At 39.2% G+C, this 19,168-nt stretch overlaps 1 protein-coding gene across 6 annotated transcripts in view; it reads left to right on the forward strand.

Annotated features, from left to right (window-relative positions):
• BICD1 (BICD cargo adaptor 1) overlaps positions 1–19,168 on the forward strand; it is a 157,003-nt gene that overhangs the window by 66,713 nt on the left and 71,122 nt on the right. For all 6 annotated transcript variants that reach the window (XM_053942896.1, XM_053942899.1, XM_053942897.1 and 3 more), the window contains exon 2: positions 12,483–12,695. In XM_053942896.1, the coding sequence (XP_053798871.1) occupies positions 12,483–12,695 (213 nt within the window). The remainder of the gene's footprint in view (positions 1–12,482; positions 12,696–19,168) is intronic.

The following is a 19,168-nucleotide window of genomic DNA, read 5'->3' on the forward strand; positions in this document are numbered from 1 at the left end:
TGGGTTTCTTTCAGAGGTGTGATGGACAGAAGGTGGCCAGTCACAGGACCTGAGTGACCTCTTCAGTCCATTTTAGGGACTTGGCCAGGTCCCTGCTGAAACAGGCTGGTAATTCATGTGCAGTGCTGCTGTTTCTTAGAGAGATTGAGTAATGTGTTCCCAGGTATTTAACTTGTCGTCTTCCACAGCAAGGAACTAGTGTTGCTGGACAAACTTGCTGTCATTGATGACCCCTCTAAAAGAAAGCTAACAAATTACTTTTTCATTAGAGGTGCACTTCTGTGCCACCATTTGAAATCTTTTGTGTAGGAAATGATTCCAGAAATATAGGTTACAACTCTGAGTCATTGAGTTTTTAATAGTTGCTACAGAAGTTTGATCTAATCTTCTGCATAGCATGGGGCATATGAAACCTTGCTCTATGTTGAGCACATAATCTTAGTCTGAATAGAAGCAAATTTTATGCTGATATCACAAGATGAAATCTTGACATTTCTGTGATTTTCAGTGTTTTTTGTTATGAGAAGCCCAGCCCAGCTGAGCATTCAACAAATGGCATTGCAGTGTTTCTATACAAAATATGTTGTCTTCTTACTCTGACCTTGCCAAAATCCTTGACCTTCCTCTCTCACATTTAACTGAAGTTAAAAGCTCAAATACCTGTTTTTCTCTAGATACCTGTTCTTTGTCAGTGAGGGTTGCTGTGTGCTGTCATTCTAATATTTGTATTCTGTGCTGCATTGCCAGGGTCAGCAATGAAACATGAATATCTTGGGATCTAATGAAATAGTTTCCTGCCTCCTGTAATTATCACAGTGGCTCAGACATTTAACCTTTTCATCCCTTGGGACTAGCCTCATAATAAATATACTGCTGTGACAGCAGAGCTGTCTTGATTGCTTGCTGTATTTACAAGAACACAGATATTTTAAACACTTGAACTTTTTGCTTTTCTTTTAATCCCCCCGCATGATGGGGTTTTTTTTGAGCACAGCCTAATAAACATGTGTTCAGTTTCAGTCTTAGTATCTACATGAGTTTTAGAGTCATAAATTGCAGTATGCCAGGTATTGTCTGGAAGAATTTTTAAAGGCAGGAATTCAAATATCTTCTGTTATACTACATGACTGCTGCTTCTTTTTTTTTTTTTTTTTCTTCCCATTTCCCATTACCTTTGTTATCTTTGTCATTAGAATGTTGTGGGTTTTACCCTAGACATGGCTGTGATGAGGTTCTGGATCCTTGATTTCTCTCCCCTTTGTGGCTGTTCCTGTGATGTCTCTGGGCATGGTTTCATCATGTGCCTGTGTTTCTCAGCTGTGAGATGGCAGTGCTGGCCCAGCTGAGCTGTAACATGCTGCTACCAAATAGACCTGCATGAATTTACATGGAGCATGTTAGTAAAAATGGATTGAGTAACCCTAAAAATACCCCAATGAGTTGCTACTTTCAAAGCAGTTTTAGAGTTTTGGACAGTCTTCTAAAAAAAAAAAAATAGTTACCAAAAATTGGTAAAAAGAACTCCTTGACACTAATGTCGCATTAAGAAGCAGGAATTCTTTATTCAGTGCTGGATGCATCGGGGATATTTCCTCTGTAATATTGTGCATGCTGAGGCCAGAAAAGGCTCCTCTTCCTGTACTGTTTTTTACATACATACTGATAGATTTTCCCAGAAGAAACATTCCTATGATAACCATTTCCCCATTGGCACATGTGTTCCCTTTTCCCAGGGATACCTCCAGTGGTTCCTGGTGACCCTGAATTTATACTTTGACAGCCCCATGAACTCAGTGCTGCTTTCCCAATTAGGAGAAAAGCTGGCGTAACTGGTGTAGTTCATTAATTTGTGGGTCCTTAGATCAATGAAGTGTCGTTTTACTCCTTTCCTTGGTAATGTTTATCATGGTTTTGATTGTATGGTTCCACAGGCTAATGATTTTGCAAAATGATTGTTATATTAACCCACCAGGTGCAAACAATTCTTCATCTGGCAATAAATCAATCTCCATCTTGGAATCTTCTAAAATCACCAACACTGGTGTGCAATTAGGTGTATGTGCAGGTAATTACACAGCACAGTGTCTTTGTGCTATTTCTCTCTTAAGCAGCAGAGTCATGATGTGTTAAGTTATCTTTTTTTCCCCTTGGAATTCTGTCCTAATTTATTTCTTTTCAGAGATCTAGCACTGTAAGTCTGAGTTCTCCATATTGACAGCCTTTTAAATTTGCATTAGGGCAGAAATGTACGGTAACCTTATACTAGAAATTTATGAAAAATAGTTCATTCTGTTCTTCTTTCCCTGATGTTTTCCTTCTAAATTATGCTGATTGTAGTTCGACTGAGATGTCATCTACACAGATTTTTGTATGAAGTTACCACTGTTTTTAGAAGTCTAGCTTACAGATTCACAACACTAATGGTTGTTGCAACTATATTTTGACTCAAGGGAGTATCTATAAATGCATTGCAAAAGCAATATGTGGTTTGATGACACTGTATTTTCACTTAGTGCTTCTTTTTCTAATGATGTGTGTTCCGTACAAATTAACTCATAGATGTGCTACAGTTCAGAGGTTCAAGTTTAAGACAAACCAAAAAGAAACCATCAAATCTTTCAGGAATTGTCTCAAAGTGGGAGTCAATAGGGAGCTCTTTGTCCCTCTCAAATATAAAACACTTCAATTAACTGACATATCTTTCCAATGTGGATTTGTCTGACACTCTCAAAAAGTTCTTTGTAAAGCACTGAATTGAAAATGAGCATCCCTATAGCAAGCTGCATCCCTGTCAGGTGTCATGTTGTAATAGTATTTTTTCATCTAAAGAATCACCAAATGTGATGCAGTATAAATTGCAAATGTAGATTAGAAATGCTTTTTCAGTAATGGAAGTGTTTCATAACACAGAGTATGAGAGGCTAACAATAAATGGAAGTTGCTTACAGCTTGTTTTGCACTGGTTCTTTTGGGATCCAGGTAAGAAATATCAACAGCCATTGGGGTATCTAAGTTATCCAATGACAGATGGGAATGATGGTGAGTGATAAGAATCTTGCATCCCTCCTGATGCTGGGACCCTGCCTGCTGTGTCATTGGATGAGTTAGGATGGCACAGAGCATCCTGTGTCCCTTCCATCCATGGTGGATGTCGCCAGCCTTTCTGTTCACCTGGAATTCTTAGGGGGTCTTGATCATAACACATGTTCATCAATCACTCGCAGTGGTCAAGGTTGGAAGATGGGCTTTGCTTTGAAAGGTCTCTTGGATGATTTGCTCCACTATCTTCTATCAGTAGAATGATAGCTCTTGTACAGGTGCATACAATATTTCAAGGACATGACAATGCATGTACATAGACTTACAATTGGGTATATATTGTACATATGCACATTGATTTTGTGTGCTCTAATTATAGTATTGTGTAGAGCAGCCACACAGTATCTGAGGCATGCACAGGAGCAGCAGTGGTGGTTGGTCTCCCATGGCAGGGTGGTGTGATATACCACAGGGACCACACACATGTGAAAAGGAAGAAAAGTTGTGTGTCACTGACTCAGATTACAGTTTTCCAGCTTCACCACTCACTAAATCACTGGAGAATGAATAAAACTTGTGAATTGTGAGGTGTGCTTTTGACAAAGTACTCACTGTGTTACCTGCCCAGTGAGACAGTGTAGTTCTGGTAGTATGAAGAGGTCTTGCAGTGGGTCTTTATGGTTAGAGAGATAGACTTTTTTAAATTTAAAAGAAAGCCATATCCCAAGTGAGGCAAACTATTTGTCCTTTTGGAGACCTTCTGGAGTGTGTTGGTGTTGCTAATTTTACAGAATGAATCAGATGTCTGACTTCTGCCTTCCTGCACTCCTGTTTTTACAGATTTCATTCTTTCAGATTCTTATACATTCTTACTCTCAAGAACATGTGTGTGCACAGGTGGTTACATCAGGAGCATTTGTGTGATAAGGGACAGGGGACATCAGGTCCTTAGCAGGTGTCTTACTGACTGCTTATGACAAACTAGTTTTGTGCATCAAATGATGAGTTTGATATTGTGCATCATATTTCATTTCATACCTCCAGAAGAGTGAATTTCGCGGTTGTCTTTATGTGGATATTTTATGGTTCCACTCCTGCTCTTCATTATCTTAACACCTTATCTTTGGGTCAGCTTGTTCTTCCTTTTCTTTTACACAAAATCACATCTATGATACTGTAGCAAATAACTGCTAACTTTCCTTTTAACCCCTGTTCTGCTGTTTTCTTTGGTGTGCGTGTGAGCACATGTGCAGACATGCATAAATGTCTTTTTGTACTTCATTGACACTGATGTTAATAGTTTTGCTTTAAGTCTCTTTAGAAAAGCAGGAAACCATACACCTCTATTTGTAGGAAGTGTTGATATTTGCATTCTGCTGTTGCAATTGTGCAAATGGCCATCAACCCGTGCTGTGATGCATTCTGTGACAGTTTGCTAAGTATCAAGTTCAGAGACGTGTGAAAACTTCCTTTCTGGAAAAGAAAGGGACAGCTCCCCATCCGGCGCCGGGGCAGATTTAGGCAGCCAGCTAAGCACTCCCTGGCTGGCTGCTGACTGAGGTGTTCTCCTATCTGTGCCGCTGATCCTCTGCTCTGCGGGCCACCAGCCACATTCCTGTGGATAGGTGTAAAGGGAGGAAAGAAGACTTCCTATTTAATGAAAACTGCTGCTGTGAAAAGCAAGATTGTAGAGGGAAAATCGTGGTGATGCTGAAATGGTTTGAAAGCCTCTGAAAATAAGATGGTTACTGAAGGAGCCGAGAGTGACAGGTTTTGCTGATTTTCAAAAGTTTGTTGTTGAAACGGTTTGTAATTTGCTGGCAACTTTCACGTGAGCAAATGCAGTGAATCAGGAGCCAGAATACAGTGTCAGAAACAAATACAGAATCTAGAAATAAATACCCAAGGAGAAAATCTGGGCTTCACTGAAGCCAGTGAAATCTCTGGTTACTCTTTCAGTAGGACTGGGTAAGTCATGGATGCTCGGTTTGCAAAGGCTTCTGCAGTTGTCTTACAGCTGGGAAGATAAGTCACCCTGAGACAAAGCAAAAGCATATTATCCTCTTAAACTTGTTATCCTTTGTTTTTATTATTCACTACCAGCTTGACTTTGCTTAGACCATTCCTAAAATGCTCTAAAAATGTGCTCTGACTGTGGAATGTGAGTTTACATATGGGGAGTTAACGTGAAATAACTAGAATGTCCCAGCAGGCTGGCAACTCTTAACTGGATTTTGGCATTAATGCTTTGCTGCTTTATTCAAGCAAGCACAGGAGAGAGAACAACAATTATTTCAGCCATTTCATAGTTAGAAAAAGAGAAGAAAATCACTTAGAAAAGAAAAAAAATGAAATTTTTGTAAAAATGGGGTTTTGGTGCTCAGTGCAAATGTAATAAGTCCTCCATGGAAGGCTGGTTTCATCTCTGCCTTCAGGCACTTTTTGTTTAAAGAAAATTTAAAATCTCTTGACAGTCTTACATGCTTGTTCTGGTAGTGCTTTTATTAGTTTTAATTGACATTTTGTAATAGCTGGGTGTTGGTCTGATAGTAATTTGTGCAAAATTGTAAGCCACCTTATGTTTCATTAACAAGATATGAATTATTTTGTTTATAGAAATAATTTAATTATTTGCCATAGGAATTTTGAACAGAGCTGCTTTAGCATTACCAGCATGAAACTAATTTGTTGTGTTGTAGATAAGTGGTGCTCTTTGTTACAAGCTTCCCCCTTCTTGTGTTTTCTGTGCCTGGAGGGAATGCTTAGGGCTGGGGAATTGAAATCCCCATCTAGAGTGCAGTTAAAGGCAATTAAATGGAAATTCTTATTCACTCTCCCTTTTGCTGGATTGCAGATGAACAATGGATGTTGGCATTGAATGTTCATTTTCATGGTAGTGCTTTCTTCTTGTCTATAAATATTTCCTAACTATCACATTTAGGAATGGTTTTGTTCCTTATTTATAAAAAGGCAAAGTGGTTGCCTGAGGCCTCACATATTAATGAAAATCAGCACACTGTGTACTGGGACTGCAGAAGCATGGCTGTGTCTGTAGTTGAGCTGAATATAAATTTCTCTGTGTTTTCTGAAGGCTTTGTTGATTAGCATCTGATATAAGAATTTCAAGAAGACTGTAGATACTGAAGAGATCCGCTGAGAACAAACAGAAGCATCTGTGTTGTTATTTTACCCAAATCGTCCTTGGGGAAAAGCCTATGAATTGTTGACATTTGTCCTATTGCTCTACATCAGTAAATAGACTCAGGATTAGTTATGTTTTCCATGTGTCTGATCTCCTTAGCATTTCTGGGTAAAACCTCCATCACCTTGGCTTGCAAGTCCCTTTTGCAAGTGAAATCTCTTATGCAGGTATTGACTTACATGACTTTATCATTGCAACAGCATTTGCATTTTTATTGGAGAGAGTTGAATTAATAAGCTGGTATTTGGAGATAAAGCTAAATGCTTTTTGCCTTTAGGTGGTAGCTTCTTCAAGTATCCTTTATAGATTTCTCAGTTGCCTGTACCATGATCATAGAGTCATTAAGGTTGGAGGAGATCTCTAAGGTGAAATCCAAACTTTGACCAAACGCCGCCATGTCAACTAAACCATAGCACTGAGTGCCATGTCCAGTCATTTCTTAAACACTTCCAGGGATGGTGATTCCACAGCCTCCCCTGGGCAGCCTGTTCAATGCCTGACCACCCTTTCAGAGAAGAAGTTCTTGATGTTCAATCTGAACCTCCCCTGGCACAGCTTGGGGTGATTTCCTCTTGTCCTCTCACAACTATAGTATCTTTTATTTCAGATCATGAATGGATCTATTCTAACATCCTTTTCACTCAACAGCAGATACTCTCCTCTACACTTTTCAAATGGGAACTTAACCTTCCTCAATCATCTGTAGCAAAGCATGAATTGAAAAAAACCCTGTCCTTTAAAGTTTAATTTTCACTATTTTCAAAAGGCAGAATGCTTGCATGAGAACAAATAAGAAGCCCCCAGTTTGTTAGCTTGCTTCATATTGACTGCAAAACATTTAACCTTTTTTTTTTTTTTTTTCTGCAAGATGGGGCCTATGAAGTAAAAGGTATGTTGTTACATTAGGAAAATAAAACTGAAATACACAATCATATTAATATTTTGTTCCATAGAGCATAAAACTGATCATCTTGAGTCTGGAATTTTGAAACTACCAGTGCTTAGCCAGGTGCTTGGGTACAATGAAATTTTGATCAATTGTCTCATTCCTTTTGACTGGGGAACAGGTTAAGTCTAGGAATCTTGTTTCATGTTCTGAGCTGAAAGCTAAATTAGTGATGAGATAGATGCTCAGTCTTCTGCCTCCCCAGAAGAGTTCAGTATCCTGCTTTGCTGAACACAGGAAGAATCAGACAATCAGCTGTTTTCAGCTAGCCTGCCAACCCAGAAGTTCATGATCTAGTTTTCTTGCCTATAAACCCATGCTGATTCAGGCTGTAATCTCAATCTGGTTTTGAGTTTTCCATCTGCTTCCCTGCATGCGCTGTCCATCTCACATGCACTATCCACACAATGACTGTTAATTTTTTTCTTCTGTCATCAAGCATAAAAACTCTGCCTGTGTTTTGATTGCAATATGCCAAGTATTTGCATTTGAGAACTTTAATAACTTCAGTATTGGCTTCCAAAAGGAAACTATTGACCTGTCTCAGCCATCTTAAATGAACATGAGAAGGTCGTGTCAGCTGCGCAAAGATTTAGTCTACGTTATGACAAAATCTAGAGGTCTAAAACTTGGGAAACTTTTAAGAAAGCAGATATAATATGACTAGAAAGCATCAGTCACCTCTGCTGAGAAACATGTTGGATTTATGGTGCCACATCATGAGTTATGGAGGAAGCAGCTTTGTACCAACTGGGTTTGAGGGAAGGAGCAGATCCTGCTCAGATGCTGCTCCTCTGCTCAGCCTTCCCTAGAGGGGATTTTCTCACAGACCTTTGTCTGCCACTGATTGGTCCTTAGCAGAAAAATTTCAAAGAACCCTGAGCTTTTTGTCAATGAATTTTGAAAAAAAAAAAAAAAACCAAGAAAAAATCCCATATATAGTAAACTTAAAAAAAAAGTCTTATCTGAGGGACACAGAATTGCAAGTGACTAAAGGAATATTCGGTGATAAATGGGCATTCAAGTTGTGCAACAAAATAAGGCCTGTTCCTGGAATTAACCCATAGCAAAGATTTCCATCTGTAATGCCGTACTGACATTTGATGAGGAAATATGCTACCCTCTTGGATAATCCAGGCTGTTCTTTTCCATGCTTTTATGCTGTGAATGTGGAGGTAACTAATACATAATACATTCTGCTTTGCATCAAGTTAGCAGCTCAAATATGTAATCATTTGAACAAGTTCAGTGCTGTTGCATTATGCATCAGAAAAAACTACAGTCAGCGTCAAAGCCATAAAGGTAGGCTGCCTGCTTGTCCTGATAGCAGTCAGGTTGTGTTTACTGCTTATTAATCATTCCAGAGTAGAAGAATGAATTTCTGTGAAGCATTTCAGAATTCCAGCCCCAGGAGGTCCTTAGTAAAAGTGAAAGTGAAATTCAGAAATATCAGCCTTCATTACCTATTTAAGTTTTAAACTAACCTTTTGCATGTGTGTGGCTTTCTACACCTAAATTAGAAATCCAGCTTCTCTTTTTCCTTTGTTTCTTGAAGTGCTAAATATAATTTGTTTTAGACATCATTTTATATCACTGCACATTACCTTTCTACTGCTGTTTATATTTATCATATGAATATGACATGTCTGGAGCAGTCATTTTTCCTTTGATCCTTTGTAGATCTGTGCCCATTTTGTTCACAGCATTATTTGTGTCACACTTGTTTGCTTCTGACACTGGAATTCCCATCTGGGGTTACTTAGAGTTCAACAGTAAATGGTGTTTTTCCTCCAAAGTTACTCCTTTCTGCATGATCAAATTTGACCTCTTCCCTGTGTGCACTCACTTTTACTATCCTTTATCATGACCTCAAATAGTGATCATTATTTTATTGTTCTTAAAGTTCAAATTTTAAGGTGCCTATGAAAAATCATGGTAGTGTTACACAGTTCTGAGGTTTCAGGAGATGCATGTGTATACATAGTTTAATGGTGTCTTGTTACTTGAGTTTTACAACCAATTTATAAAAAAAAATCATCTTCTAACTCAAGAGCATCCTTTCAAACAAAATCTTGATGGGACCAGTGTAAGGTGAAAATCTGACTGCTCTCTGTTAGGACAGTCTTTATTGAAGCAGTAAACTTGCCTCAGTCAGTCTTTGTAGCTGATTTGAGCTATTGTGCCTACTCCTACTCTGGGAGGGGGTTTCTCAAGGAAACAGAAGCCCTGAAGGACTACACAGCCCCTTCTGGGTCCAAACTTGAATCTGGAAGATGTCAGGAAATCCCCATGCTGTGATTACTGAACCCAAGAGCCAACAAGGGACCAATAGTGATTTCTAAGTGGTTTTAATGAGGAGTCCCACCAAGCAGCATGCTGAAAGGAGCAGTGGTGATTAACTGATACATCTGCACAGTATGGTACAGCACCTCCTCAGAATGCTTGAGAGCATTCTATGAAAATATCAGGATCTTATTCAATGGTGAATACAGGGAACATCTGCTTTGCTTTTACTTTGTTTTTCCTCTCCCTTGATGTCATGCCACAGGAAAGCTGTTTCTCCACTCAGGCTTCCATGGCAGGCTGGCATTCCCACATATATCATAAGATCTATTCAGCAAACGAGTTGGTATCCAGCACATGACCTAATTGCAAGTGAACTTCTTTTTACTTGCAGTGCAGGTCATCACCTTCTCATGTGAGCGCAGTTACTTGAAATATTTCACATCATAGCAAGGTTGTAAGGTCTTACAGATAAGTAAATGTATTAAGCAAATTATTAGAACATAAAATCAAAATAGAACAAATATTTGGCTACCAGCTGAAAAGTGTTGATATGTGATATAATTTAAAAGTGATCAATCTTGTGGAAGACTTTAAGTGGACATGTCTGGAAAGTTTAAAAAGTTTTTTGGTGTTCTGTACAGACTATGAAATAGATAAGCAGAACTTTTTGCTTGCTTATAATTAGAAGGTATTTAATGTTCGTCTCCTTGTTGGATAACTACCATCAATATCAAGAGTGAACTATGCTTGCTTGCTTTCTTTCCCCTGATTTTAACATCTTGATGGCAGTTTAAGAAAGAAATTAAGTATTCTGATATGGATGAGTTGGGACAGGCTTGACCATCAAAGAAATGAGTAAGAAATTCTACTGTACATGTGACTTAGCACTGGGACAGATTGCCCAGAGTTTATGGAGTCTCACTGGAGCTATTCAAGAACTATCAGGATGCAATCCTGTGCCATGTTCTCAGGGATGACCCTGCTTGAGCAGGGAGGTTGGACCAGATGACCCACTGTGGTCCATCCCAAGGTGACCCATTCTGTGATACAGTAACATTCAAACTGGTTTAATAGGAAAAAGTTTATGTATTTTCTGTAGTCATACATACAAGGAAATGTGGAGTGCACAGTGATTTTCTACTATGTTATGTACCCCCCCCTTAAAACCTATATTCATAGCTGTTCTCAAACATTGCACATGCTAAAAGTGCACCTTCGAAGTACACTAAGCAAAATCTGGTATGCATGTGGAAGGCTGTCATCACTGTGTACTGGTGCTGAACTCTGGTTCTCTGGTAGAGAGTGCTCCAGGTAACAGTTATTCATGAGCTTCTCCACCCCTGCAAGTCCTACCTGCTCTTCTGCTGCGTTTTGATTTTACCTCTGGATAAGTGGCCTTTACATTTGTCTTGTAGGGTCTTTATTTGACTGGTGCTTTTTGCTCAGTCTCAAACTGGGAAAAGTGAGCCATAAGTATGTAGAGGAAGATAATTTATTAGCAGTGTTCCCAAAATAGTTGTCTTAGATTCACAGATATCAGTGCTTAACTGCTGGGTTAATACATTATTGAATATTTTTAGAATCCTTTAATGCTGAGTTCACAGGATTCTCCAAGTGAAGTAGACTTAAAAGTTGAGAAGTTTTTGAAGAGAGTTTTCCTTTGAAGTTTATAAGGGTTGCTTCAGTTCTACTGCCAGTGAAGCTTAGAACGTGTTCTGAAAGTCTATAAATAGCAGCAGTAAAACAATGGATTTAATTTGGCAAGGCTTATCGATGGGAAGGCAAAGGAGGCCACAGCTCACAGTGGGTACAAATGTGTGCTGTGGTTCTAAAGAATTGGGTAGGTATGAGGCTTCTAGGGATAATTTTTCATTGAAATAGCATGTTACCATACTCAAATTCCTCTCATGTATTAGGAGAAAAAAAAAAATTGTGATTTTTCAGATGTGTTCACTTGGATTTAAGATACATGAGAGAACTTCTGCCTGTGTTAGGCTAAAGATTCTTCACATTAGAAGCCCTCTTTGGTCTTTCTCCAGAATCAGGTCATGTCATTTTCAACTAAGTGTCTTTTTCTAAAAGGTAATACACTCAAATCAGATTTTGCTTTTATTTTATATTTTATTGCTATTTTTATTTTTTGTGTCAATTATTTTATTACATTTTTTTGTTTGTTTTATATTTTTGCTGGGTTTTCCCCCATTTTTTGTAGCTAAATGATATCTCCATCAGGTCGACTATCATGGCTTGTAGATTGCTTTCTTTCAGGTTGCTCCAGAGCTGTCCAAAATAACATCAGAAATTGTCACTAAGAAATACTGTCTTATTAAATTGATCAGTGTAAGCCAGTAACAAGAAGACAGGCACTGAAGTTATCTCTCTGTTTAAACACTTCTCAAACAGTTAAATATCCAACAGAAGCAAAAACACTGAGTATAAATGAAATTAAGGGGCTGACACACTGTGTTTAGCATCCCAGAGGTGTAGATGGCCACTGCTTGGTTCTCAGGTAATTTCTTTTTCTTCCAGGTTTTAGGAACATTTTTCCATATCAGGAGATGAGCTCCTATAGGAAAAGGTTGTTGGAAATGGAAAGCAATTCAGTGAGATTTGTCAGCTATTTATGCTCTTTAAACCAAAACAAACCACGCGTTTATTTTGTGGAACCAGAGAAGAAAGGAGTTGATGAATTATGGGCTGGCCTCCTGCAGGAGGATTAAACATTGGCACTAATTAATGGCCAGTCAGCAGAGCACCATCTTGATCTCAGTGGAGGTCGACTGGATGGGGGCCATAAATCCAGACTGCAAACGGGAGCAGCCTCAAGATGCTTCTTCATTCCAGCTAAGTGGGATGGTGGCCCTCAGTTGCTGGGACAGTGTTTAATAGGTCAGAGTTTTGGATTTGCAGATCTATCCCATTCCTGCTGTCTGTGCAGCCGCTCAGTACTGTTGTTAATTGTTCTAGGGCTTCAGTAGGTTTTTACAGTGCTCTGTTTTCCCCTTGCAGGCTTTTGGCCAGTCCTTCTCTGTTCACCGCAAAGTGGCTGAAGATGGTGAAACACGGGAAGAGACTCTTCTCCAGGAGTCTGCATCAAAGGAAGCCTATTACCTGGGCAAGATTTTGGAGATGCAGAATGAGCTCAAGCAGAGCAGGGCTGTGGTCACCAACGTTCAGGCAGAGAATGAGCGCCTCACTGCTATTGTCCAAGACTTGAAAGAGGTAAATGGGGCTGAATTTCTTTGGCGTATCATGGTGTCTTCGTTTGAAAAGACAGGTGTCTGCTAAGGAAGGCAGGAGCCTCTTCTGAAATGGAAAAAAAGTGTAGACTCTCTCCCTCTGAATGGTTATAAATTTGAAATTAAAGGGGGCTTTCAGGCCAAAATATGAGAGTAGGAATAAAAGTTTTATTAAGGAAGAAAATAAAAAGATAAAATAAACAATGCAGTGAATCAAAACAACACTGACAGAGTCAGAATAAAACCTGACACCCTGTTGGACAGGGTGTTGGCAGCAGTCCAATTGGAATTGTGACTGCAGTCCTCCTGGAGTGTCAGGTGTGGTTCTGTTGGAGCAGTGATCCTGTAGAAAAGGTGTAGGCCTTCCTCTGAAGAGGAAGCTGTTCTTTTGGGCAATCCAGTGCAGCAAAAGCCTTGCTGGTATTCCAGAAACTCACGATTATATCCAGTAGAAATGCTTGGCTCCTCCCTCTGGGCAGAGCATCTCACAATGGGATGCTGTGACTTTTATTACTCATGCAGTGACATTCAATAGCCCATGAACAGAAGATGTCTCCCCTGGGGGAGGATTGGTTTGTTGAAGAGATAAAGAAAACTGCCCAATTAAGAGAAGATAACTGCCACACCTCTAACAGATGACAATTGAATACATCTTGCCTTGCAATCTAGCACACATGGATAATATGGCTCTGAGTAAACAAAATATTACAGGAAATGAAAATGCTCACCTCCCTATCTGTGATATTCCCAGAAACCACATGGCCTGAGAAGGCTACAATTTAGAAAGGAGAAAATATAACTTCCATTGGTTTTAAACAACACCACCACCTTACAAATATAATAAAACCAATTCAAGAAGCTGTAATTGCCTAAGCACCCTTAGCATTTTGCACTGTATTTTATAGTACTGAATTTTACATCAGCACATTTTCTGCACACTTCTGATATTTATGCAACTTTTCTTTCTTAGCATTTACATAATTTCACAGGTATTCTGGACTGCCTAGAATTAAATGAAGCTTTTGCTGGTTTTCTTCTACTGTAAAGCAAAATTAAAATTGCATGCTCATGTTGAGAAAATGGGCAACAGTAAGGAAGTCAGATGTAGTTATTGACCATGTGAGACATCAAATAATTTTGATGGAGAATTAAGTAATATTTAATAACTTTTTTTTTCCCATTGGAATCTGGAAATTATGGAATGTAGCAGAACAACTACATGCAGGGGAGGGCAGCACTTGGAAATGAGCCCACATCTTGCCTGCATTCTCCAGGAATGTTTAGACATAAGGATTCTCCCTACTGTCCAGCTGCTGGAGGAGATACTTCCTATGTGATTCTTGAAAGTGATTACTTAATGCATTAATTTGTTAATATTAATGGTTACTATGTTTTCTGTAGCTGAATGGAATAGCATCCTATTAGCATACAGAAAGCCCTGGAACAGGGTGTCCCTGCAACTGAGGCCTTTACTCCCATTGAACATTTTTATTGTACTGGACTTGCCCATAATACAGATCAGGTTTCAGGAAGGAGTACACACATTCCAGTTGTTCACATATTCCACTTAAAGTATGTGATTGCAATTGCTGTTGCAGGGATTAACAAAAGAAAATCAAATCTATTTGTAATTATTTTTGATCTACTTGTCCTAAAATCCTATCTTAAAATATTCTTGGTGGCAGGCAGCCAGCTGCTGACAGCCCTACCTGCTTGGTCTAGCTCACAGGTCCTTGATGACTTGGGGTTCAGATACAAATGAGCAACCAAGTTAGAAAAAATGCACATTTGTCTTTCTACTCCATTCTTTTCCTCTGAGATTCCTTCAAATGCAAATCTCCCTTCCATTTTCTATGATGGTTATTGATCTGCAATTTGTTCAGGAGGCAGTTTCATTACCTGTCCTCCCTGGAATATTGATTGTCCTCATTTCTTTGCTGATAATAGTAACCCCTAGTGTGAAGCCAGCTGCAATTATTTCCTGCTCTAATGCTAAATAGAATCAAGCCATAGTAGTTAATTAAAATGCAGTAAAGGAATTTACTTGAATAAAAATAAGGCTGATAAACTGATTGTTATTACTAAGATGATGTTGTACTCCAAGTATCAAATCCTTGACTATGTGGAATTTTTATTTTGTGTTACTACAATCAGTGTAGGCAACATAAATAGAAATAGTGCAGTCAGTTCATTACACCACACACTATTATGATTAATTACTTGAATAATAATAATAAGAGATAGAAGGTGATTGGCACTTACTTCAGGCTCTTTGTGATTTTTTTCTCACTGAATTATGCTGGTATTTCAACTTGTGCTCAAAAAAATCTCACTTGTGCCCAGCCTGGTATCCCTTGGTCCTGTAGCTGTCATGTCCAAGTGCCTGCAGAAAGGACATGACCTTCTCCTGTAAGTGTTTATGAATTTGTCTGCTTGGTTCTGCCTCCTGCAAGCAGGAAAAAGCAGACTAAACTTACTCCAAATCTTGACAGCTAAAAAGGTGAGGAAAAAAATTATGGAGTGTCTGGTATGTTTTGGGGTAAAGCCAGAATTAGGTGCTGCCATGGGTGGATTGCTACAATGAGGAAGCAATTTGTCTCTTTAGGCAGTAAATCTGGAAATCTAATTAGAGAAAAAAATGAAAGAAAAAATGTCATTTTTATGTGGGTTTCTGAACTGAGTGATGCAAAGGTAGATGGGTAGATTCTGGACATAAGTAACCTGATTGTGTCCTGTCTTTTCCCCTCCTGCCCATTACCTCTTCCCCTCAAGAAAAACACGCTTTATGGCTGTGTTTTAGGCCTTAAGATATTTAATAAACTAAACTAACAAGCAAAAAAAATAATTCCTTTCACCTTCAGCCTTACATAAAGGTTTGAATAACAGCTGTGTGGTTCTGGGCATAGTGTTTTTGCATGGATGACACAAATGTATGGTAGTTTCTCCATGCACTCATCCACTTAGGGTACTGAAGACTTATCAGTCTTCAGTAGATAGGTGGGTTTTCAACAAATGACCCCTGTTATTGGTATCACACTCCTAAATAATACACTCAGTGCTTCTCCACTCTGCAGCTTGTCATGGGAGTTATCTGATGAATTCATTGTGCTCTTTGAATTTGCACAGAAATCCATAGTCATATGAATGTGTATGAGCATTTTCTGAACCATCAGAATGCACTTACATGAATGCTGATGGCTTTTAGCAACCCTGGGAATTCCTTAGCCCTGGAGTTTAAAAATTCATACATTTTAGCAAGTATCTGCCTTACAGTCACAGCTGATGTCTGCAGGGCAGCTTGACCTGCATCTCCCTTGCTATAAAAGGGAATATATCAGGCTCAAGTCTCTGGAGAATTATGCACCTCAGACTGCAAAAACAAACAAACTGATTTCAGTACCCATATCTTGGAAAAGGTGCTTTTTTGAGAACTTGATCATGTGCTTCACCCTGATGGGCATTAATGAACCAGGAATCTCTGAACATAGATAGCTTTCTACTTCATGTTAAAATGATTAAAAGAGTAAAACACCACCAGCTTTATTTTTGATGTAATAAAAATCCCTAGAATGTTGGATAGGAATCCTATTAACTATCACCTAACTAAATAAAATATACACTTTGAAAAGCTGGTAGATTTTTCTTCTCCCACCAAGACCTCAGATAGGGAATGTAGGCTGTTTAATTTGAACCAAAACTATGCAGATTTTAAAACTGAGACTAGAGATACAATATTTTAGCAGTGAGAGACTAGATTTATAAAATCTGTATGTTAGGCATCACACAGTTTATGATGGTGGCCTCTCTGTATGGTGAGATCATTATGGTTATTAAATCATGTAACCTTCACTAACAGTATATAAATTGCCCTCATTTATTATAAATGTTTAAAAAATACTTTGAAAAAACATGTCTTTAAAAGACAATATTTTATCTTTTTCTAATTTTCTGGAATCTGTTTTTCTCCTGTTTAAAAGCACTGTTCACTTATAGCTGGGAGATGAGTAACTTTTTCTCATTTGTGCCAGTGAGAAAATCTCTTCTCATGATAACCATAACTTTTATTGGTGTATAGAGATGAAATCACTACCTTGAAGCTGATAACTGGCAGATATGGTTATGAAAGCCCAGATGACCCAGCTCAGAAGCTGGAGCAAGTTTTTCCATGCTCACAGACAGGAAATCTCCATATAGAGATGATGTCTGTATATACTCCTCCATCATGGGAAGGCTGAACACCTTGGAGCTGGGCATCTGACTCAAAACAAGTGGCAACTGGAGGGGAAAGAGAATGAGGTAAAGATTGAAGCAGGTGACAGTGTAGAAAATGGAGATGAGTGGTGATACTGTTCAAGATTTGTAGGTGTTATGAGATTAGGCTGACAAGTTGTTTGGGGTGGGTGGGTGAATGTCTTGGTGTCTGAAGGGGCTGGCAGGTATGGACCAGCTCTTTCTTCCCATTAAGACTAGTGAAAAGGAGAAAACCAGGAAGAAAAAGGGTTAAAACTCCATAGGCTCTCTACAAAAAGCCACTGCAGCAGCTGCATGAATTGCAGAAAGAAATGGGCACCTGGGTGCCTGCAGCCCATGAGATAACAGATGAACAGGGGGCTTTATGTGATGACAATATTAATGGGCCATGGAAACAGCACACACCTGGGTTTCTGGAGGGGAAAAACAGGAAAGAGGGCAGTGGAAGAGTGGGTGGAGAGAAAAATAGAAATTTGTGATGTATTATTTGCCAAAAGCAGGTGAAAAAATGTCTAAGGTGAAGTGCTGCCCTGCTGCCCTTGAAATCAATAGCTAAACATTGATTCACTTCAGCAGTACAAAAATCTTGCATTTCATGCTAATCAGAAAATGTGTGGCCATGGTAGCCTGGATTTTTTTGAGGGGAACTAAGGTTTGAAAACAGAAAAAATTTACAATCATTGTCTTCAAGCTGGCTTTCATCTAAAAAGTTATATATTAAGAACTGGACTTTCTATATTAAACGTGGCTTAAATCAAAATCTGCTGTTTCCTATTTAGAAATTACATTCTTTCAATCTGAAAAATTAGGGTTTTTTTGTCTTTTACAATTTTAATTAAAACTTGAAACTTTTAAATGTGAACACATATAGTCAATATGCCATAGTGGTGCAACCAGAGCAAACACACCAATTTCAGATTCTTGTTTTTCTGCTTTGGGTTTAGATTTGGGTACATAGTGTATCCTGTATAATGTAGGATGCCCTTAGATCCTTTGTACATTCAATTGTCATCTACTGCTGGAAGCTCCCACAGGTATTAGGTGCTTCAATTTCTACCTTTTGTAAAATTTTGTGTCCATATAAAGGTATGGCTTGGCCTGAGGTCTGTCACTACCCTGTTGAGTACAGCTGTAGGAGCTACTGGGGTCTTCCAAGGAGAGGTTTCCCAGCTGGCCACCTCACTGAGTGATTTCCTTCTATCTGGTGATTGTGGTGGTGAAGTTTGGGTCTCCAGTTTATTCTCTGTCCTGGGATTTGTGAATCTACTTTGTTCTCTGAAGAAAGTGCCCTAGCAGGTGGTTGGCAGGCTCTTTGTTCCTGCAGATGAAGCTGTTCCACATTGTTGGGAGGTAGTGTTTTGTGGGCCAGGAAGAGTGAGGCTGAGCAAGCTGATGAGAATGACTGTAGCCTAAAGGCTAAACCACTCAGATGGGAATAGGGAACAAATTCTAGTCCCCATATCAATTAAAGTTGGATAAGAAGTACTTAATATTAATTGGGTCAGAGAGCAGAATCGCAGCCTCTACTCTGTGAGGTGGCAGCCCTCAGCACAGGCTGTCTCCATCCCTCAGAGAGAGTGTGGTCTGCAGCCTGGCCCTTCCACGGCAGGTGGCCTAACTGCTGAGCTCTTGGAGGGAGGTACTCTGGGTAACCAAGTGAGGTGACTTTTACCAACTCTGCATTGAAAAAAGACAGAAAAGCTAAGTCTGGGAGAGGAATCACTGCTAGGAATTATGTGCTGCAGAAACACCTTTTAGCTGCTTGGCTGTAGTGACAAAGCTAGTGAACTCTCTTCACTTTTGTTAGCTTGCTTTTCTTGTAGTTGTCTAATTTCCTTTGTGCATAGAACAGGAACCCTGTGGTTGTGCTCTGGTGTTTACCCCAGACATTGAAGTGATTTAAGTGACTGCAGTGTTGATTCTGACCATGCAGGATCCCTACATGATCTCATCTGCTCCCTTGTGGTGTTGTCCCGTGCTTTCCAGTGTCTGCATGCACAGCCTTATCCCACTCAATCTATGTGGAGTGGAAGTTTGCTTTGGCATCTACGCCAGTCAAAGAAAACTTGCATTATAAATATTTATCTCCTTGCTGATATTAAGGTGGCACTTGCAGCAAGAGCCTTGTATCGTGACCTGGACAAGGGGATCAAGTGCACCCTTATCCATTTTGCAGACAACACCGAGTTGGGCAGAAATGTTGTT

This window comes from Vidua chalybeata, chromosome 5, assembly GCF_026979565.1.
Source record: "Vidua chalybeata isolate OUT-0048 chromosome 5, bVidCha1 merged haplotype, whole genome shotgun sequence".
NCBI lineage: Eukaryota > Metazoa > Chordata > Aves > Passeriformes > Viduidae > Vidua > Vidua chalybeata.